General features: G+C 52.4%; 6 protein-coding genes across 6 annotated transcripts; 3 read left to right on the top strand and 3 right to left on the bottom strand.

Moving 5' to 3' along the window:
- Positions 1-1,878: 1,878 nt before the first annotated feature.
- Positions 1,879-6,798, bottom strand: J4E92_008942 (uncharacterized protein; the record flags this gene model as incomplete). The annotated part of the gene is made up of 10 exons (XM_051500291.1): positions 1,879-2,326; positions 2,383-2,413; positions 2,706-3,136; positions 3,191-3,288; positions 3,577-4,069; positions 4,719-4,877; positions 4,930-5,001; positions 5,054-5,225; positions 5,455-5,789; positions 6,326-6,798. The coding sequence occupies 10 exons, from the start codon at positions 6,796-6,798 to the stop codon at positions 1,879-1,881; spliced, it is 2,712 nt and encodes a 903-aa protein (XP_051349379.1).
- Positions 6,799-7,100: 302 nt separating this feature from the next.
- HEM12 (Uroporphyrinogen decarboxylase in heme biosynthesis) lies at positions 7,101-8,395 on the bottom strand (the record flags this gene model as incomplete). Its single annotated transcript, XM_051500290.1, has 5 exons — positions 7,101-7,174; positions 7,228-7,618; positions 7,666-8,201; positions 8,249-8,290; positions 8,341-8,395. 5 exons carry the CDS (start codon positions 8,393-8,395, stop codon positions 7,101-7,103), a joined length of 1,098 nt encoding a protein of 365 aa, XP_051349378.1.
- A 206-nt stretch (positions 8,396-8,601) lies between these two features.
- Positions 8,602-11,710, top strand: J4E92_008940 (uncharacterized protein; the record flags this gene model as incomplete). Its single annotated transcript, XM_051500289.1, has 5 exons — positions 8,602-8,645; positions 8,768-8,951; positions 8,988-9,086; positions 9,133-9,970; positions 10,020-11,710. The coding sequence occupies 5 exons, from the start codon at positions 8,602-8,604 to the stop codon at positions 11,708-11,710; spliced, it is 2,856 nt and encodes a 951-aa protein (XP_051349377.1).
- Positions 11,711-13,411: 1,701 nt separating this feature from the next.
- Positions 13,412-14,959, top strand: J4E92_008939 (uncharacterized protein; the record flags this gene model as incomplete). The annotated part of the gene is made up of 4 exons (XM_051500288.1): positions 13,412-13,642; positions 13,754-13,859; positions 13,924-14,410; positions 14,482-14,959. The coding sequence occupies 4 exons, from the start codon at positions 13,412-13,414 to the stop codon at positions 14,957-14,959; spliced, it is 1,302 nt and encodes a 433-aa protein (XP_051349376.1).
- A 2,439-nt stretch (positions 14,960-17,398) lies between these two features.
- On the top strand, positions 17,399-18,285 carry J4E92_008938 (uncharacterized protein; the record flags this gene model as incomplete). The annotated part of the gene is made up of 2 exons (XM_051500287.1): positions 17,399-17,905; positions 17,962-18,285. The coding sequence occupies 2 exons, from the start codon at positions 17,399-17,401 to the stop codon at positions 18,283-18,285; spliced, it is 831 nt and encodes a 276-aa protein (XP_051349375.1).
- A 1,338-nt stretch (positions 18,286-19,623) lies between these two features.
- Positions 19,624-21,330, bottom strand: J4E92_008937 (uncharacterized protein; the record flags this gene model as incomplete). Its single annotated transcript, XM_051500286.1, has 4 exons — positions 19,624-20,262; positions 20,314-20,708; positions 20,759-20,975; positions 21,046-21,330. The coding sequence occupies 4 exons, from the start codon at positions 21,328-21,330 to the stop codon at positions 19,624-19,626; spliced, it is 1,536 nt and encodes a 511-aa protein (XP_051349374.1).
- Between the last annotated feature and the right edge of the window lie 1,200 nt (positions 21,331-22,530).

The following is a 22,530-nucleotide window of genomic DNA, read 5'->3' as shown; positions in this document are numbered from 1 at the left end:
CGGATGAAGAGACCGTCGTGTCCGTCTGCTACAATGACAACGCCAGGCTGGTCACACACCTCGCATCGATCGTCGCTACCATCTACTCCCGCCCTTCAAGTCTCCTTCTCCAGCATTTCCTTGAGAAACGCCATCCATTTAGCAGCAGATGCTACGTGCACTTGATGGCCGTGGTTAGTGAGCTTGCACATCACTTTGACCATGAGATCAAGTTGATCTGGCGTTCGCTGTTTCAGAAGGTCGCCGAGATCGGCATAGCGATTGAAAGTGATGGAGAAGACGTTAAGTTTGTAGGGTAGTAAGGCCACCTCCGACGTGATCTGACGGCAGACGAAGAGCAGAGGTTCACTATGGCGTGGCTCAGATGTGACGATGTCTGTCTGCATGTTGTATTTTAGGTGTAGGTTGATGGTTTCATGATACATGGCGTGCTCGAAGATCATGTTTCGCATTTCTGCTGGGAGAAGGAGGAGAGGCGAGGTTGTTGCGTTGAGGTAGGTGCTTCAGCGAAGGTTGCGTCAGTGTTCGTCAAGGCACGCCTTTCAAAAATCAACTCACATCGCATTGAGCTCCTCTTCGCTCTTGGGCTCCTCTGGTCGCGCTTCGGCAGAGGTCATACTTGAGCTATTATCTTCTTGTTGCTCCTTGGGAAGCGAGATGCTGAGCTTGGGATTGGTATCAGGTAGCTGACGGAGGCGGAGGGGTGAGTGTAGAAGAGAAGTTAGGGCGGGGAATAGTGGTACATGTAATTGCTCGTCAGCACGCTAGTTGACTAGCACGAAGGACAGGTAAGAGTCACGGTGAGAGATGGAAGGTGGTTCCCCCCTCACTGCACCGCTTCGTCATAGAAGTCAGGTTGGAAAAGAGCAGCCCTGTGCGATGGCATTGATGACTAAAGAGACATGTTTCGTGGGATCAATAAGCTCACAACCTGATGCCCACGCTTCAAGAATGCGACTCAGCTGTTCCCTAGAACAGATGCCTAATCTCCAACCATTCCTCCGCAGACCTCTCTTGTTCAGTGGACCCAAGCTTCCACCGCACCCTAGTCATGACACCAATCTGAGGCGGTGTTCGAGCCTCGAGAAATGAGTACAGTTCGAGGGAGCCGATCTTTGTATAAATAGGGCCGAGGTATGATAAGAAAGGCTTGGTGACGATGAATCTGTTGAGAGCGTACGGCAGCAGCGCAGTCTCGGCGTGAATTTGACGGCAGACTCGGACCAAGTTAATCGGCTGTTTAACGTTGGTGACAATACCACCAAGTACCAAGAAGTCATGCTGGGTAAGAGCTAACGCAAAGCTCATGTTGCGAATCTCCCCTGGAAGGCGTAGAAGCGGGGATGTTGCTGTGTTGAGATACGTGCTGTAAGCAACATATGTCAGTATCCATCGAAATGATCAGTTTAGGAGAGAACTCACATCTGATTCAGCCGTTGTTCCTGTTGCGTGGCCTCGACTTTCAAGTTCTCCGCACACTCTATGATTGCGCGCTTCCTGTTCACCTCGTTCCTAGAGGAGTACATGCTAGCGTACTTTTTTTTTGGTTGCATCTCGGAAATAAACGTGCTGGAGTCGGGGTTGAGGTGTGAGCAGATAACTAACGGAGGTACGGGGGTGAGTGTTGAAGCGAAGGAAAGCCTGTGGTAAGGGATATCAATGAATCTAGTCAGCGCGCTAGTCGGCGATCTCAAAGAACAGGTGAAGTTGGAAATTAAGAGCTGTCTCACTTTTGGATTGCGCTGCTCCCATGTAGGAGAACTGCTAGACAAAAGCAGGCCTGGATCAAGAAATTGGCCACGGTTATATATGACACGATGTAGCCTCAACATAGAGACAGAGCTGAGATGCGCGGCGCCTTCCATCTGCCATAGTGATCTATGCTCGCGAGTTCATGTCCTTATGTCTTATTAGGACACCCTTGCTTCTATATCGCAGTCGGTCCAACCATTCACTCGCGGTTCGCACGCCCATATTCACCTGCGGGCCCCTCTCAACTCTCGCCATAGCGCCAATTTGTGCCGTTGTTCTACGTTCGAAGAAGTCTTTGACAGCGTTGTAGTGACCGTAGACCACAAAGATATTGAGCTCGTACGGAAATAGAGCGGTCTCGAAGTGAATTTGGCGACACACGTAGAGCAGACTGACGTTGGCGGGATCTGGCCAGCTGCGATGCTTCCAGCAGCCTGTTCCACCGGGTCCGTCTTGTATACTGGGAATGATGTGTAGCTTGGTGTCGCCGTGACTCAGGGCGTAGGCGAAGATCATGTTTCTAATTTCTGCGGGGAGACGAAGAAGTGGGGAGGCGGTAGCATTGCGTTGAGTACTGCAGTTATGTATTAGCACCTACTTCCAAGAGCTTCGCCCTGTTTTGAGACCTACATGTGAGCGCGCGCTTCTTCTTGCTCCTCTTCTGTGTTCATGTTGACGTCGGAGTTGGCGATGGGTGTTGCGAAGAGGGTTCGAGGAAGTGTGTGTAGAAACTGGGGTGGACTGCAAAAGAAGAGATGTATTTCGTAGTCAGTGCGCAGATCGCACAAGGTAGGTGCACGGGACAAGTAGCTCTACACCTCAAAAACATACTCGTAGGGATTGAAATTGGCTGTATTAAACCCCTTGTTGCATAGACAAATAGATAATGAGACGCATGCATCCACTCGCTCTCAGAACTGCAGAATCGCGGCGCAGTCAAGCCTCCATCTCACCTCGTTTCCAAGTATAGAGCACGAAAGCCTCGGCTTCCATAGAAGCCATCCATCTCGTTGCGGACATAGGCTTTCCAGCTTTTCCAGTTTTTAGATTTCGCTCGCTGACACTGCCCATCACTTCCCTCTGCTCCACTGTCCTCTGATAAAGAAAGTTCTTCGGAGGATCACGCTGGTAAACGAAGTCGACAGCAAATGTATTAAGCTTGTAGGGAAGATTGGCAGTCTCAGCATGGGTTTGTCGACACACGAAGAGGAGGTTGAGCGGTTGTCGCACGTAGTCTGGCCGACAATCCTCATGAAACTTGAACTTCAAGTGCGGTTCGGACCAGAAGATCTCAATGGTGGGCTGTGTAAGGGCCAGTGCGAAGATCTGATTGCGGAGCTCCGCGGGGAGACTCAGAAGCGGTGATTTGGCGTTTCGCCGGGTGCTGAAAGGACGTGTCAGTGTAAGTCATTTAATTTAGAGATCGCAGGCAGCTCACATTTGCTCGCGCTCGCTCTCTGACTGCTGATCTAACGCCGACATATCGTTTTCCACGTCCTTGCTGATGGCCGTGAAGTTGGTTGAAGGAGACGTGATCTTGAGAGTTGTAGAAGAGAATGAGCATGGGAGTAAAAGAAGTATAAATAAGGGTCTAGTCATCGCGCTACTGAAGGTGATTACGAAGCTAGTCCCACTTCGGTTGTACCCGCGAGAAGGCGCGACGACTGCACCTTGTCAACCGCCACCCTGTGGCAACAGAAATATGTTCGTGTCCTCACATTCCATACTCTCAAGGACGCACGATCTCGGCCGTGGCAACCAGCGCTCCATCCATACTTTTGCAGACCCCATGTATACCGTATGTTTGCCTCCAAACTCGTCAACGGACCATACTTTTTCCATGACCTCCCTCTGGATTGCGGTCAATCTCTCGACGAAGTGCATTGGATCATGCCAATAGTACCGCTCATACCCTTCTCTTATCCTCTCCCAGGGCCTGTTCAATTCGATCACCCATGTATTGACTTTGTACGGAAGCAGTGCGGTCTCGGCGTGGATTTGGCGACACACGAACAGGAGGTTGACAGGCCGCTTGAGGTGGTTGAGACGCTTGGAATTGCGGACTGGGCGCTTTTTCAGCTTGAAGGAACAAGACCTCGCCGAGAAGCTGATGGGGTTGTAGAACATGTTGCAGAATTGCTTGTAGTGGTAGCGATATTCGAAGCCTCGGCGTTCAGCTCGTTTAATCTTCCAACGATGAGAGCGCTCTGGAAAAATTATTGGGATGTAACCGTGATTGAGGGCGAGAGAGAAGATATGGTTGCGGAGTTCGGGGGGAAGACGGAGGAGTGGGGATGAGGTGGCGTTGCGCTCGGTGCTAGCGAGACCTGTTAGCTGACAGTGTTGAATTATAGAAGGCTTTGACGAACATATCGTGTCGACGTTCATTTGGGCGGTTCGTCGTCCCACACTTGGTGCGCTGCGTTTTCGAGGTCGACATACTGGAGTCGGACTCTGATTTGGCGAGCTGAAGGGCGAATATTTGAGATCAGGGGAGGAGTATGAGGCAATGGAAGTAAAACCAGAATAGAGTACATACTGTTTGGGTCAGTGCGCTAGGTACGAAGTGACAAGAAGTGAAGGAACTTGAGTAGCATTACTCGACACGAATAAAAGGACCGCTCATTGACATGCAAGCTCGCCATTGTTTGAAAATACCCAGAGCCTCTGCTGTGTCCTAGATGACTCTTAAGACTTGGGAAGCCTCGTAGCTGGGAGGACAGAATTAAAAATCTCCAATTCAGCCATCGCGTCACTCTAACCCAGCCTGACACATGGCCATCCATTCAGCCGCCGAGAACACCAGCTTCCTACCGCTATTATACGGGTATTCGCGTGGCACTGCTAGCATAGCCGCCCTTTGCGCAGGCGTTCGGCACTTCAGAAACTTGTACAAGGAGATTGTGTGGATCTTTATACATGAAAATGTGTTCAGTGAGTACGGGAGAAGGGCAGTCTCCACATACGTCTGCCGACAAACGTAGAGAAGGTTGACCGAGTTTTTGTTCTTGAGCCAGGCGCCGTAGTTCCACTTGATATCTCCCTGAGTGAGGGCAAGGGCGAAGATGTGGTTGCGGAGTTCGGCGGGGAGGCGAAGGAGAGGGGAGTCTGCGTTGCGCTTGGAACTGTCGTCTTCTGTCAGTCGCCGTTAATTAGTCTTCTTTGCGGCAAACTAACATTTCGTCCCGGGCGGCGGCTGAGTGAGACGCGATCGCAAGCTCGGTACTGCGGTCGGGAGTGATTTCGACGCTGTCGTTGTGTGTCAGTCCTCATTCCCTCTTGACCGCGGCAATTGACTTACAAATTGTTGACAATCGGGTTGGTGCCAGGCGCGAGATCAGATTTGGCGCCCTCGGAGTGCTTCTTCGGACTCGACATGCTGTAATCGAGGCTGAAATCTTGGTCACTGGGGCGGATGCGTATGTTGGAGACAAAACGAGAGAGTGATGGAACAGGGTAGAAACTGTAGATATCTACACTACGTCAGTGCGTCAAGCATGACGCCAGTGAGAAGGCAACAACGACTCCTTCACTTCCATGAGAGACTTCCGAGCACCGCAACTTCCCCCCAGAAAACCCCCCGCTAAGATCCAGGTTTCCAGTCAAGCCAATAGACGGAGGACGGATCCCCTCGCGTACTCAAACATGATACCCATTCAGTCGCAGACATACGCCTATAGAAGAGCCATCTGCGTTCCCAACGCGTCTTGACATACTTCCATCTCCTAATCACATCCTGCATGAGCTCTATCTGAGTAGCCGTCCGTCGCTTGAGGAACGCGACTAAGCTGACGGGATTGTCTCGGCAGATATCGAAGCTGTTTAGCTTGTACGGCAGGAATGCCGTTTCGGAATAGATCTGACGACAAACGTAGAGAAGGCTGAGTAGATTCTTGTCACGCGACTTGACCACGTAACCAGATGAGTCTGGGGGATCGAGGACGAATCTCTCGTGGTAGAGGGCGTAGGCGAAGATCGAGTTTCGTAGCTCGGGGAGCAGGCGGAGGAGGGGCGAGGCGGCTGCATTGCGCTCGGAGCTTGAGGCTGTGTGTTAATTCTGCCAATCGTGTCCTGCAATGCAACTTACATGTGCGTTCGCGTCAGCGGCCTTTGACATAAAGGATTCATGCTTTTCTCTAACCACTCCTTCCGTTGTGCGCGAGTCGCCATTTCGGTAGAATTCGCTTGGGTGCAGCGTTAGTTAACACAGATTGAGAGTTCAAATGCAGGTAATAAGGGTGAGTGATTAGCGTGATTATACCCGTAACGTACATCACGCCAGGCAGCGAGTGGAGACTCCTCAACAGGGCTCTTTCGAGCCAAGCAGAAAATTACCCTTGAGATCTACATTGCTCTAGCAATGTGCTGAGATGTTCTGATTCCGTAGTGAGGAGGTCATCGATGTCCAAGTTGTGAGTGGCTGGAGTTCCGAAAGTAAGGTGTGAAGGTATACAGTCACTCCTGGAATTCCCTACATCCATAGAGAGCACATCGAAGGTATCCAGGCTCACGCATTGTAGCTTGACCGTGACTGTTTCCAATTGTCGAACTAGCGCAACCTCACCATGCCCACCAAACCGGATCAATCTCATGATTAGCAATCATCTCCACCCACGCCGTCGCCGCCCGCGGTTCTTCGTCACGGTAAAACTGCACCTTGTCCATAACATACCTCTGAGCGTCAGACCGCCTATTCAAGAAAGTTTTGAGATTGAATATGGGGTCGTGGCCCCCAACAACAAATGTGTTGAGCCTGTATGGAAGGAGAGCGGTTTCCGCATAGATCTGTCGGCAGGTGAACAGTAGGCCGAATCGCTCCCGTATTGGGTAGTTTTTCAACTTGGGCTCCAGCCAGGTCTTGCCGATTTTGGGACGGATTGTCCCGTGATCGAGTACGAGCGCGAAGATCATGTTTCTTAGCTCAGGAGGGAGGCGAAGGAGCGGCGAGTCGATGACGTCGCAGTGAGCGTTTTGAATATCGGGCTGTTCACTAATTATCCGTGTCAATGGGGGTAGTTTGAGTGCTGTGTATGGCTTCACCAACATTTTGGGGCTGGATTTCCGCGGCCGGCGAATCACTCCGCGTGGAAGCTTTGACTTCTTGCTCCGAGGTAGCGTCTCTGACTTGGTCATGCTGACTGTATTGGCGATTTTGGACGAGACACGAACTTGCTCGCTGATGGTCGGAGGTAGCGCTTGGCGGGGTAGAGCGGAAGGTAAGTGACCTAGGTCAGTGCGCAACACGTGAGGGCCTTCAAATAAGAGGGATCACAATCATCAGAGACTAGGAGTGCTTGGAAAGCTCTTTCGGCAGGGTTATATAGCTATGTCAAGCCGTCAATCCGACCTTAGGCTTTCGTTAACCGATGGATCTCTTCAAAGTAGAACTTCAGGTCGTCCGGCTTAACGAACGGTGTGATACCTGCGAGCTGTTAGCACGATGCGGCACGTCATGTGACCCATGGCTTGACGTACCGTGTCCAAGGTTGGCGATCCATCCCTGCTTGCCGCCACCAAATCCAGCAACCATCTCTTCTACTACCTTCGTGATGGACTCCTTTGTACCGTACAAAACACCCGGGTCGGCATTACCCTGCAGAACCTTACCCTTTGCCTGCGCAATCTTGTATGCCTCCGCCGGCGCATGCAGCCAATCGAGGCCGATGGTGTTGTACTTGGTGTCGCAAAGATCCGACAAGGCGTACCATGCGCCTTTCGCGAAGACGGTCATGGGAACGGGCTCGAGGCCCTTTGACTGGAGGCGCGCGGGCAGGTTGTCGGCGATGTAGTTGAGATAAGGTAGAGCAAAGGTCTTGAAGGAGGTTGGCGATAGCTCTCCCGCCCAGGAATCGAAGACTTGGATCATCTGCGACAGTCAGCATCGGACCGATGTGTTTTAGCAATGCCACGTACCTGTGCACCAGCCTGAACTTGAAGAGCCACATACTCCACGCAAAGCTCGGCAATCTTCTGTAGCAGCGCCTTGCTCTCCTCGGGGTACTTGTAGATCCATGTCTTGGTCTGGATGAACATCTTGCTGCCACCGCCTTCGACCATGTAGCACAGCAATGTCCAGGGCGCGCCACAGAAGCCAATCAGCGGCACTCTTCCTGCCAGCTTTTGCCTAGTCATGGTGATGGCCTTGTAGACATAGTCCAACGATTCGGCAACATCCACCTTCCTCTCAAGAACCTCCTTGTACTGCTTGTCCTCTGGCGTTTGCAGCGGCTCGGGGAAATGGGGGCCCTTCTTATCCACCATTATGACCTCCATTCCCATCGCTTGCGGAATAACGAGGATGTCGGAGAAGATAATGGCGGCATCGATGAGGCCTTCATAGCGCTCAATGGGCTGGAGGGTGAGGGTGGATGCGATTTCGGGGCTGCGGCAGCATTCGAAGAAGTCGTTCTTGCCTTTCGCCTCGTGGTATTCCGGCAGGTAACGTCCGGCTATACAACGTCAGCATTGATGAGGGTTCTTGACGATGTATGCTTACCTTGGCGCATCACCCATATCGGTGGGCGCTCAACCTTTTCGCCTGTGGAGTGTCAATATACTGTACGTTGCTGACCGATCAAGGCTATTGACCTCGTGCTGTGCGCAGAATGAGGTCATTCTTCATAGGCTCGAATTGGGGTGCCATTGTTGGTGTGGATGGTGTAAATGTCGGACGTCAATGACATCGGCGTCGTAACTTTGTTCAAGCTCCGGATACCCCGCGCGTGCAGATTGGGCGCTAACCACATCGAGACGCGTTCCTGCATCTCTACCACCGCGCTATCTCCACATCTCTCCGACGCCAATTTCATCCGAGGATGCTCTCCAGACATGTCCGATGTTTGACGCGTCATGACCTGGCGTGCCGAAGGGCTTCACATCAGCTCAGCCGAAGGGTTTGTAGTGCCGCTTCTGTCCGCCCACTCTCAAGCTTGACGCGTCCGATCGCGAAACCACGTGCAACACCGCTCGTTGGCCAAGCATGCTTTCCGGTGTCGCAATGTCGTGGTGCAAAGAGGAAATCTGTCGCGACCCTTGACGACCTCCAACAAGGACCTCTGGAGGCCGAGGCACTGCCACCCCAAGACGATGCCGAACCGGAATACCCTCCGCTGTTGCAGCAAGTGCGCAACAACATGCTCAAGTTCAGTCACTGCGTGCTAGTCACACGTGTCGGTGGCTTCTATGAGGCAAGCATGCAGGTTGTGCGACATGTCTCGAGCTAATGCAGGCTGCAGCTATACTTCGAGCATGCGGACGAATGTGCGCCCTTGCTGAACATCAAAAAGTCCAAGAGGAAGGTTTCAAGAGGTAGCAAGAAGCCCGCCGTTTCTATGGTCAGTAGTTCAATTCGGCGACCTATCATGAAACTGACACCGTCAGGCAGGCTTCCCCGCATACCAACTGGACCGGTACCTGAAGATTCTCGTCCAAGACCTCAACAAACATGTCGCTATTAGTGACGAGTATCTCAATGATGCTCCGACAAAGGCAAAGGGAGAGCCACAGTATACAAGGAGAGTATCGCGTATCGTGACACCAGGTACACTGATCGATGAGCATTTCATGGACCCATGGGAGAACAACTATCTCCTCAGCATCTATGTCAATCCCGAAGTGCTCACGCAGGAAAAGGCTGTGAAGGAGAGTCCTGGCAGTTCGAGTGTCTCCTCTGTTCTCAACTTACCCCGTACGGAGGTCGGCCTGGCCTGGATTGATCTGTCAAGTGGCGACTTTCTTACTCAGAGCACGGATATCGCATCCTTGCCGTCCGCGGTAGCCCGTATCAAACCCCGAGAAATTGTACTAGACAGCATCTTTCAAGAGCAGGATCACTCACGTATCGCTTCGATCATGCAAGAAGACGGACATGTCATCACGTTCCAGGAACCCTCAGAAAAACCGCCCACCATCGACGACTGGATACCGATGTTGGAAGACGTCGTGGAAGACTTCAACACAGCCAACTTCACGCCCGGTGAGGTAGCAGCGGGAGGCTCGTTGTTACATTACGTCAAGCATCAACTTCTTGGTTCACGGACACGACTGCGCGCGCCAGTACGACATCAAGCCGAGGAGTACATGAGTATCGACAAGAACAGCTTGAGAGCGCTAGAGATCCGAACCACAATTCGCGAGGGTACTTACGAAGGAAGCTTGGTACATGCACTCAAGAAGACGGTCACCAAAAGCGGTACTAGACTCCTTACTGAGCGGTTATGTAAGTAGAAGCACGCCAGTAACACCGATCCATCGCTAACATATCCAAGCGGCGCCGTCGATGTCGTTATCAACGGTCAATGATCGACTTGACCTCGTAGAGGAGACCATGCAGTACCCGCAACTCCGTCAGGACATCATCTTACTCTTGGAGCAAACTTTCGACTCTTTACGATTGGTCACCAAGTTCACATATGGGCGCGGCGACGCGGATGACCTTATGGAGCTGTCGAAGACCATCCTTGTCACCTCCAGCATAGTGGACGTCCTTCACGAGCACGCAACTTCGAGGAACTCTGTTCCAGTCGACACAGCTCCAGCCACCTCGGATACCCGAAGACGACAGTGCATTTCGATGTTAGAGCGTCGATTTGATCTAGCGCAACCGCTTGAACTCGCAAACCGCATACAGCATGCGATCGACGAAGACGGTCTCTCCGAGTACCACCGCATGGAGAACGAAGAGGCGGAAGAAATGTCCGATTTGGCCCAGGACGTGATCGGTCGCGAGGCTGGAGAAGAAGATCTGAAGAGCTTACCGAAGCGCGTTCAGCCGAAACTTACCATGATCACTGGGAGCTTCAAGAGTGCGACCGATGGACGGGAAGATGTTCATATCATGAAGCGCAATGCCAGTACGACACTTGAACGCCTTCACAAGAGCTTGGACAAGATGACAGAAGCAAAGGCAAGCCTGGAACAAGAGATGCGTCAAAAGATGGGTACAGAAAGCTTGGTGTTGAAGTGGACTCCGAACCTCGCGCACATTGCTCACGTTAAGGGCAAGGACGCAGCTCGCGCTACTACCTTTTATCCAAGAAGCTTGAGTAGCAGCAAGTCTACCCGCTCGTTTCAGATCCCGGAGTGGACTTCACTGGGCGCGCAAATGGACGAGACACGATTCCGGATCCGATCAGAAGAACAACGTGTTCTCGGTGAGCTGCGCGAAGGTGTCGTCCAGAACCTTGTGAAACTTAGACGTAACGCCGCTGTGCTCGATGAGCTTGATGTCGCATGCGCCTTTGCTACACTCGCGATGGAGAAAGATCTCATCAGACCCATACTAAGTGCAGAGCCATCGCATAACATCGTCGGTGGTCGGCATCCTGTCGTCGAAGCTGGCCTCAGCGAACAAGGCCGCAGGTTCGCCCCCAACGACTGCCAACTCGGCGACAATGAGCGCATCTGGCTCATCACCGGTCCAAACATGGCTGGCAAAAGTACATATCTCCGCCAGAATGCGCTCATTTCCATCTTAGGGCAGACCGGATCTTTCGTCCCAGCGGAATACGCAGAGATCGGGCTAGTCGACAAGATCTTCAGTCGCGTCGGCTCAGCAGACAACTTGTACCAAGATCAATCCACATTCATGGTCGAAATGCTGGAAACAGCCCAGATCCTCAAAGAGGCTACGCCTCGCTCGTTTGTCATCATGGATGAGGTTGGGCGGGGCACCACACCCGAGGATGGGATCGCGGTTGGGTACGCATGCCTCCACCACCTCTACCACGTCAATCAATGTCGAACGCTTTTCGCAACCCACTTCCACGCGCTCACGGACATGACAAAGGACTTTGCGAAGTTGGGCTGCTACTGCAACGATGTCCTTGAAGAGCCAGACGGCAAGTTCTCATACGTGCATCGGTTGAGGAAGGGTGTCAATCGTGAGAGCCATGCGTTGAAGGTCGCGAGAGTTGCTGGTAAGTCGTGCGCTTCAGAAGTACAGTTTTGGAGATGGTAGCTAACGAATACAGGTCTTCCTGAAGATGCCGTTGCGATCGCAGCGAGGGTACTAAAAGAACTCAAGGGACTGACGAGCGATGCTGGGGTAGCTTCCACAGCAGCCCAGCGACTACATTAGCTCAAGATGTATATAGATGCAACACGGATGCCCACCCGGGAGCTCTCATTGCACGACGTCTTGTCATAACCTTTGCCACTTCTTACATTGTAGTCAGCAAATGATCAAAACATTCGGCGTCCTATTCTCATGTCGCAAGCGTATGCTTCTGACAGACGTACCTATCTTGTGTCGCAACGTCATCGACAGGAATAGCAATACCCGGCAAGACAACTATCGATTTGGTGTTACTATGCGCATGCAGACCTGGATGGGTCTAAACCGTGTTGTCTGTCACGGATTCGTGACACCTCGCTTGTATTGATGACGCAAGGCTTGAAGGCCTGGCATTCAGCGTTGACGGCCCGTTCCTCTGCAGAATCACCACCAATTATGAACGTGGGTATGTTGGACCATCCTAGGTCCCAGGTTTCGAGGATGTGGTCGCAGACATGGCTGATGCTGCCCAGATGTAGGGAAACGCCGTCGGATGTAACGATAGCGCGGTAGCCGTTCTTGGTGCGGTACCAGCCAGTGTACTTCTTTGGAGTCGTGCGTGAAAGGATCGGAGTAGGGTAGATGTGCATCGTGATGTTGGGTATGCTTGTCGTTGGAAGGAGATGGCGACGTCGAGGAAGAGGACCAACAGACGCGTTGGATATGAACGCGTCGATGTCCTGTGGACGAACGGATTCCGCGCTCACTTCCACATTCCCCGCTCATTTCCTCTTGTACACTGGCTTCTCCGTTTGCACTCTGCACGGAGAGTCCACGTAACATCAACATATTCCGCTCGGCGCTGTCTCCGCGTGGGTTTGGCGACACACATACTGTCGAGGAGGTTGATTGGATGCGATGCATACCTAGGTAGCCTGGCTAATGCGTGCCTGGTACAGCAACGGGACGACACAGGTCTACCTGGGCCTGCGCAGACATGTATGCCCTGCTTGCATCTCTCTGGAAATAGATGTGACAGCTTCCAACGCGCTTCTGGCAGAACCCCAAATCTGAGCCTCTTTCGCACTCGAATCCCCTTGATACCCACGGACATGCCACGGACCACGCTACTCCAGCCGCAATCAACTCAATCGCATCACTTCGTCTATGAAGCATCTCGCACATGACCCAGAAACGCCCGGCCTACACGCGTCAACAACGCTATGAGATGTAACAACACTATCTCGTGACGCCGTGCGATATGCGCGGAATCGCTCAATCTAGCTCTTACAGAGGGGTTGGTGCGACACGAGCACTCTACTTGCGGGAGTGATCGACTTTATATCGAGTCGGTGTTACATGAGAAGATGAGGGAGGACGTGGTCGTGCAGGATCAAGACACGCGCAGATGCAAGCTAGTATGCGAAGGGCTCAAAAAGCTGATGAGCGCAGGATGTCTGGTGGTTGATGGGATGTAGTGACTGCGGGAGCAGCGGTTCGTCCTTTTTTACCCCACACTTACCCGTTTGCACGCGTTAGGAAGGTGTCAGGAACGTCATTTCCTTTGTTCGGAACAATCGCTTTGTATCCACCCTTACCCATCAGATCACCCCTTCACCAATCCGACCTTTTCTTTTTAACGGAAACATCGCAATCGCGACAATCATGGGTGGCGCGCCCGTTACCCCACCATCGTCATCGTCGGCGCAGGCCCCGCCACCGCAGCCTCAAATCATAACATCGGATATCACACTTCAGGCGCCGCTTTCGAGGCGAGGGAAAGGGCCGGGTTTAGTTCTGGTGTTGAACCATTATGCGGCGAGGGAAGCGAAAGAGGGGTGTTTGGATCCGCCGCCGCTGAAGAAGTGGGCGGAGGAGGGGTTCGCGGTTGTGCAGGTATGTTGGTATGTCTTGGTGAAGTGGGCATGAGGATGGACGTATGGAACATGTCGCGTGATGAATGACAGGAAACGTGATGGCTTGGTCGAAATACTGACTGTCTCGCAGCTGCTGGTACCGGGCAAAGTCGATGGCGAATTTCCTCTCCAGAAGGCCTTGGACGTATTGAGGGATTGTGAGCAATGCGAGTTCGGCAACGGTGTTGGACTGATATGTGCGTCGACTTTCACTCGCATCGTGTACAGTCACCCTGGCCGCATACTAACAATCGTTACCAGCATATCTATCAAGGATTCCCTACTATCTCGAAGAAGCTGCCTGTCAGAACCCTGCGATCAAGGCCCTCGTCTCTTACGGCGGCAAAAGCCTTTCCACACTAAGCTCGACAGCACTGCCACCTCAACTAATACACGTCGCAGGGCTGCCAGACCCTCATCGCCGCGAATCATGTTCATTGGTCCCAGAATCATCCTCGGAGAAAGCATTGCCACTTCCGGAGAACATTATCAAGACATACCGGTACGAGGATGCGACAAAAGACTCTGAATGGGTGCTTCCAAGCGACGAGCACTACCACAAGCGAAGCGCGGGCATTGCGCATACGAGAAGTCTGACTTTCTTGAAGCCGCTGCTCGGCGGCCCTTTCTTCGATCTGGAGGCTGTGTGGGAAGAGCACACCAAGTTCGAGTTCGGCGAGAGAGATGTGGAGAAGACGATGGCTACGATGGTGGATCAGCCATATGTCAACCACATTCCGACTATGACGTACGTATCTCTTAACCACCATCATCCCACCCCCGCATTGCATGCGACCGTCAATACTGACCACCCACCAGCGGAGGCGTAGGCCAAGAGCGACTGACAGCATTCTACACGCACCACTTCGTCTTCAGCAATCCGCCTGACACCGCCCTTGCCCTCGTTTCCCGAACCGTAGGCATCGACCGTGTGATCGACGAGTTCATTTTCACGCTCACCCACACCAAAGAAGTTCCCTGGCTACTCCCTGGTATCCCTCCCACCGGCAAGCCACTCGCCATTCCGTTCACCAGCGTTGTCGCCATGCGCGGTGATCGACTGTGTCATGAACACATCAGCTGGGATCATGCGACGGCGCTGAAACAATTGGGGTTGCTTCCGGAGTACGTACCTTTCCCGTACAATATCGAGGGCGCAGCGCCGCCGGAAGGGAAGAGATTCGAAGTCAGACTGCCAGTCGTGGATATGGAGGGGAGTAGGAAGTTGGTGGATGAGAGTTGTGAAGAGAGTAATGCGTTGATGAGTGGACGGTGGCGGATGGTTGACGATGTATGATGGCAGCAAGGCTGTACGGACGACGCGTAATTCTTGAGGGACATATCGGAGGTACGTATATATAATAATACGACCACCTAAGGTTTCGCGAATACATGAACTCACACGCCTTCCTCATACCAGCTCCTTATGTCCTTGACGAGCATCTCAACCGCTGCTGGCGCAATATGCTGTGAAGATCCTCTGTCTTCGGAGCGACATACCTCATTCTGTCCTAAGGATAACTTGTTAGAGGTAGAGCTAGAGACGTTTCTTGTCTACCTTAATAAGCCTAACAAACTTTCCTACATTTGTGCATACTAGGGTGTTATATTAAAGCTTAAAATTTGTTGCTTTGTTAGCGAATTCGCGATGCACTTCGTTAATTCGCTTGATAGACATTCGTGGATGACCACCAGTGATGTACGCGACGAAGAGCAGCATGTCTTTCTCAAGTATGTCTTTGAAGCGCCAACAAGCGAAGCGGATCTTGATCTTAGTCGTATCGGCTTCGATGGTGTGCAATGGCAGGCAGACGACATTAGAGCCAGCCCGTATCCAGATCGATGGGCGAGGCAAGCATGCCATATACGTGAACTCTGTTGCTCAATCATGCGAACAGCGAACATCATTTTAAAGACTACAAGCTTATATAGATAATCCTACAGGAGGCTGATAAGTGGCTGTATGCTGCAACGCGCTATGTTTGTCTTACGTATGCGTGGTGAAACTTCGCTTTCTTCCTCAAGCAACACCGGTACATGGTGAAGACTCAATGAAAAAAGTTATCTTCTCATATGACACACTAATGAGGATCTGGACGGGGAGTGACCTTGGGCGAACACGTACCCGCGAGGTCGCAACACCCAGCAGGACAGAGCAAAGAGAGACACTGTTTGATCCTGCTTACCTGACTGACCCGGTAAGACGTGACGCGCCGGGGCGTATTGTCGAATTGTCATCCACGCGACGAGTCCAGCTCGTCGAGTTTACAGTAAACCGCGATTGGTTACTGGCTCAGGGTGCCAGTCTCATCGACGGTGCATTATCGTCGGACCAGCCGCTCTCATAATGTCGTCGGCTAGGGTCCTGCACGCTCGATACACGTGCATTCTCCTGCTCATGCGAAGTGTAAGTCAAGTGGAGCCGGCCACTTGACTTTCCCGCACACTGCACCACTTCACGCTGGACGCGGTCGGATGCCACCAGGGCGAGCCACGATGCTGGGGTTCAGCCGACCTGACTCATTCCCTGGTGTCGATGATGTCTGAAAAGATGGAGAGGCGATTGGGGAAGTCGCAAGCGAAGTGCCTGATGTGTTACTACTAACTGTGGGAGGGAGAGGGACTTACCCCGATCTCGGTTCCGATGGAGGACAAAAGAAGATTGATAGCGAAGACGCGCGTGTTGAGCGGGGGGCGTCGTCGAGTGTTACCCTGGCGCGGTCTGGTGTTGGAGGAAGATAAAGAGAGGAAGGCGAGGCAGTAGATAGACGCATGGAGCTTTGACCATACGCCAAGGCGATCCAGGCAGCAGCCGGATATACCAGCAGTGATGGTGAAGGTGAAGGTGATTAAGTAAGCGCGGCAGCTGCGTAAATCACGTGGAGGTAGTGTTACGTAAGTACAATCATTTGCGTGCGGAAGCAAAGCCGGAACGCGACTTCCAGATTCGGTCGATTTGAATGCTGATCGCGAGCGCAAAACGCTGATGGCAGCATACAGTGCTGGTGGTGTACCGTGTGACGTTGTTGAAGTCGCGGAGAAGTGCAGCACTCGGCCGGGTGTCGGCCCGGGCAGGGAGCGCCGATGCCGCGCGCCAGCCCTCCCTACACGCGCATCACGACTGTCCACTCCTCAACACGACGATTTCCCGTCGCGACACGTCATGTGCACTCGCAAGCTGGCAGTAGATGACTTACATGCTTTCACTGCTGCATAGACACGAATGAATGCGATTGCCTCGTGGAGCTCGCGAGCGCCAAAGCCTAAGCTCGAGCTAACAGTCGAGATCGCAGGCCACGGTCATCGCACTCTTATGTCTGATGGCATGCGAAGGTGATAAGGTAAAGGCCTGCGGTATCTGGACAGGATCATAGCATTGAGTCTTAGGCGGACACATCCGCCTCTACAGCGCCGGAATGTCAAGTCTTGAGTCACCTTACTTCACACCCACAAGCACATCCAAGTAACATGTGGAACAGGTAATGTATACTGCTACCCACATTGCGCAGCATTGCCTCTACGATGTAGCTTCGTTGTAAGCGTCTTACGACCCGGTATCTCAATCTCTGGTCGCAGCGCATAGCGTCATGACGACATCATGGATCTCCAAACTTCCCTCACGCGCGTCGCTTCTAGACGCTATCTTCGCATACCTAATTCACAATCATCGATACCGCCGAGATTTTCTCGATACAAGGCTCAGACAGCTTCAAACCGAACACACCTCGACGCGAGCATGCCTTCCGCTGGGCTCACCATTCGCGACGTCACGCCCGCCATCACGACCTTCTCCGCGCCGTTCAACCGCTTCGCGCCATTCGGCTACCGCAAGTTCGTCGCTGTAGGCAATCGGGCAACAGCCATCCGATTGCACGACAACCGAATCCTTCTCCTCAACCCCATCCAGCTCGAACAAGCGGTGCGCGACAAGCTGAATGAACTTGGAGGCGTTGATCTTGTAGCGTGTGATCTTGGGCATCACATGTATGCGAAGGACTATATCGATGCGTGGCCGAAAGCAAAGACGATCGGCGTTCCAGGTCTGGATAGCAAGAGGAAAGACGTGGAGTGGGACTACATTTACGAAGACTGGCGGACAAGTCCGGAAGACCAGTTCGATTTTGCGCGAGATATCGAGACCGTGCTGTTCGAGGGTTTCATCACATACTGTGTAGCTTGGTATCACAAGCCGACGAAGACATTGATACAGTCTGACTTGATGATGAACTTGCCATGCACAGAGGTATGCCACGCAATTACCGGGCGCGTACCCGACATCAAAAGCTGACCTTCTGTCAGCAATATCATCCCAGCTCATCGCACCACGGTCCACTGTCCCGCGAATTTGCAAAGCGTGCACATCCTCGATCGATATGGGCGAAGCGCCTCGTATACCACATTGCGACCGTTGATTACACCCTGATGCGACGCGATGCGAAGAAAGTGGCGGAATGGCAGATCGAGCGAATTATACCCTGTCATGGAGATGTCCTCCATACTGGCGGCAATGAAGCCTGGGTAATGGTGTACGACTGGTTCTTGACTGGCGAACCCACGCCAGGCCTGATGAAGAGACTTATGAGCCCCATTATGAGGGTCGCCAGAAGGGTGTTCTTGATGTAAAGCCAAGACAGATGCGCCTAGTCTCCTGGTATGTGATCTGATTGCCTCAAGTACCAACGCTACGGCAATGAAGTGTCCAGTATCTACTGCCTGCGTTTGTGTCGCCCCAACACAACCCTCCACCGAACACATGTCGGTGGTCGCGACGTTCTCATATCGTTGTGACGCCTTTGAATGCGGCAAAGGCATGCATTGGAAAGCCATTGAAATTACAGCTGAGCAGATATAGCAACCTGGAGCCGTGGGGCCAGCTTCGTTCATCGAGTCACGTTGACATGTCCGATTGGGACCGATGAGCAAGGAACCGGATGGTGAAAGCCCATGTTTGTTGCACAATGTGAAAGGAGTGGTACTACAACGCTGGCTCTGTGAGGCTTTTCACCAGTGGCCAACAGAGATCAGCCCTAGCACTGCTGTTGTATATCAGTCTTCCGACTTGGGCCTCGAGACCACGCGGTCACTTCTCTACACACCGTCGACAAGAACCTCAACCGAGATTTCATCACTCCGACATGGCCCAACTACAAGCAATGTGCGTTCCCCATCCCTACAAACAATTCTAACTAGCTAACAAGTATGCAGTACCGAACGCAACCGCACTACATCACCCTTGCTGAGGCTCCCCGGAGAGATTCGTAACAGGATCTACGACTTTACTCTGGGTGGCAATACGTGGCGTATCGATACCCGTCGTAAATTGACCTGCAAAACTCCCAAAGCTGAGCGCAACGATCACCGAGCTCTGCTTCGTGTCTGTCGACAAATATATAACGAAGCCCGTCTCTTACCATGGTCACTCAGTGACTTCCAATGTGAGACAAAAGATGATCTTCGCAATTGGCTCACCAACTTTCCGAGGGAATGTCGCTGGGCCATCACGACTATCACCCTGTTTGCCTCTTCTGCCGATCGTCCAAATCCTTCGCACCCACGCCCAACGATGTCACTGCTTTTACCAAGAGGGATGATCGGCTTCCAAGACTTTCCTGGTCTTAGGAAACTCGATAGACATTTCGGAGTCTGTCCAGAAAGAGACTACCGTTGTTATACGCAGCTAGGCGATGGGATCAAAAGCCAATCTACCGAGGAGAAAGTACGAGTGGTAATCGCTCAGCCGTATACACCAGAAGAAGAACGTCAGCGGCAAGGTTTTTCGTTCACGGCCTTTACATAGCTGTAGAATAGCGTGCGGTCTCCAGGGTATTGTATAATACCCTTTTCTCCAGACCCACAAGTTCATGTACACTGCGGGCACACCTCAACATCACAGTCAAACCGAGACGAACATAGGCTTCGTGATTTATTTAATTACTTTTTCAACATTCAGATCAAGAACGCCTACACAATAGGCGCGTAGAAGCTGAACTTCCCCTTGGGGTCATACTTCTTCTTGAGCGCTTTCAGCTTCTTCTGCCTCCAGCTCTCATGACCATACCAAGCCTCTGGCCCCTCATCACCATACGCATAGTTTACATATGTGTGTAGCTCGCTAGACCTTGTACCCTCACGAATGATCTCGCGAAGCTGCGTGCCGAGTTCTTTGACGGCTTCGTCTTGCGCCTGTCCAGTCGAATTGTATATGATAAGAGGCGCAGCGAGGGTGTGCGCGTCGCGGAAGCCGAATGCACTGGCATCGTTGCTACGGTCGCGTACAGCACCACTGGCGTAGTCTTCGAACATGAAGATGGAGTTGTAGTATGCGTTGTCAGCTCCGGCGACGGCGGAGGAGTAGAGATCCCAGGCCTTGCGCTGCGCGGTGACATTGTAGGACTTCATGTAGATAGGGAAACGAGGGTTGTTGAAGCCGAAGTCCTGGCATGGAGGCGACTCGAGCGCGATGCCTGTCCACTTGGCGAGATCTTTGTAGGTGCCGGATTGGGGTCTGGCGGCGAGGGGACCGATGTCGTGGAATGGTGCGGTGTATTTGGAATCGACAGTGGTTACACCCTCTTGCACGATGTAGATGATGATCACCGGCTGAACAGATATTAGCGAGTGGAATTCATTGAGATGTGTCATATGTCTTACCCCCTCGGTATCGTATCTTGCATCATTCTGCCAGTACGTCCAGTCATGGATATCCGCGGACTGCTTGCCACCTTGAAGGATGTACTTGTTCGCCGCTTCATAGACCTGCTCGACTTTGTCGCCACTGAAGACAATTGTCTCAATCGCCCAGTCGTAGTGCTCGATGTCGTACACCTTTGTGGTAACGGACGTAACGACGCCGAAGTTGTGCCCAGCCCCTTGCATACCCCACCACAGGTCTGATTTGCTGTCGATCGTCTTCAGGTCTCCGTTTGCGAGCACGATGTTCATGGAAAGGAACTGGTCGGTGATCAGACCATAGTGGCCCTGAAACCACCCATGACCGCCACCGAGGGCTGGTCCTAAGTAGCTGACGCATTCGCAGCAACCGGTGACTAGATGTTGTTAGAGCAGGCCAAGTCTAACGCGAATTTGGACAGCTTACCAGTCTGCTTTCCAGCGTCCCACAGAGTATCTGTGAGGTTCTTCACGTTGGCTCCACCACCGATTGTTGCTGACTTTCCGTCTTTGGCAATGGAGATTGAGTTCAACTGCGGTAAATAGATCTCTATACCATAGTCCATCTTGCCCAACGTCGTAAGCGTTCCATGGTGGCCATTGTAGGTAAGGAACGGGATGTTGTGATCACTCGCAAACTTGACCTGCGGTGAACGTGTCAGCTGTTGTTACATGTCTGAAACAGAACGCCCTACCGCCTAGATGTGAACTTACAATCTTCTGGACGTCCTTCTCCGTACCCGGCGCGATTACAATGCTCGGCGTAGGAGCCTGTAGGTTGGACCATCGGGTAGTGTAAGTAGCAAACTCCTTCGTATCGGGGAGGTAAATCTTTGCGGTGGCAGAAAGATACGGTGCCAATGACTTCACGTCGATACCTGCTGCAGGAGTCCTAGAGAAGAGGTCGAATGGCGAAGTAGGAGTTGCCGAGACAGTCGGAACGACACAGGTAAGAAACGAGCTTGCGACAGCCAACGGTGCCAGAAATCTTGCAAACATGATGCCGGTGGGGAGATGTCAAGCAGGATGCAAGACACGGCCGTGAGTTACCAAGATCCTGGAATGTGGCTTCAAAGCATCTCAAATAAGAGAACATATCTGCGCTGTCGGCTAAAAGCATCATGCTCCATGAGGAAGACCTCCGGGCTGTCATGCAGCATGCATATCATCGGGGTCCAGACGGCTTGAAGATGGAAGGGGTTGCATCGAAGGATTCAGCTCGGTCACACAATCGGTGCGAATCTGATCCTACGATGATCTTGTCTTCGCCGCGACTTGCGCGCTTGCACGTTATTGAGGGTTGTGGGGCCCAGGCGTCACCGCGATTGGCTCGGGGCTCGGACTAGATGCCGCGAGCCGCACCGTTGCCCTGGCCCGCCCAGACATCAACAGCCGCTTCCTCTGCGCTAGTGGAGGTGCATCTTCACCCACATCCTTCCTTGCTGGAAAGCTTGCACCCTTGTACTTTACAGACTCATCGAGGGCATGCATGCCAATTCCCGTCTTGCCAACAACAACGTCGAATGCCGAATGCGCAATGCGGCCATCGTTGCGCGCCTTTTGCCCGGGCGATACCACGAACGTGACCATCGAAGACACTGATCTCCTCGGCTATGCGAACAAGCAATTGCAATATAGTCAGCCAAAAAAGAAGGCATTGCTCGTATTCGGCGTGATCCTGATCTATAGCCGGCAAGCCAAGAAGTGCGCCGCTTTGTGCCTTCCTCTCTCTGCAAAGTATCGGATGGCGCACTCAGATTGGGTGCCAATGTGATTTCGGGCCGATGTGATGTGATTACACGGGGTATCTGTTGGCTGACGTTCTATCGAGTTAGGCTACGCTATGAACGTCTCGGATACAGATTCAGTTCCATCCGTTTTGTTCTGGATTTGTGATTGTACCGATCGACCCAGAGTTCAAGAGTGATGGATCAGACTTGAATCGATCATTCAACACCATCGTTGCAGGATACGCCATGGGCATCGTGGAGCTATGGACCCTTTATGCTCTTGCTGTTTCCTTTACGTGTTTGCGAACGTACGCCAGAATTACTGCCGTGGGCCTCCGCAAACTACAAGTGGATGACTATTTAGTATGGATTGCCATCGTGAGTAGCAAAGAATGCTTCATAGATTCTATACTGCTAACAACCTGTTTACTAGCTGATCTACACCGCCCAATGTAGCCTCGGGTATAGC

Source organism: Alternaria infectoria (assembly GCF_024043175.1).
Source record: "Alternaria infectoria strain BMP 0036 chromosome Unknown scaffold_20, whole genome shotgun sequence".
Lineage (NCBI taxonomy): Eukaryota > Fungi > Ascomycota > Dothideomycetes > Pleosporales > Pleosporaceae > Alternaria > Alternaria infectoria.
The sequence above is the reverse complement of the archived record's forward strand: the minus strand, read 5'-3'. Positions and strand labels throughout refer to the sequence as shown.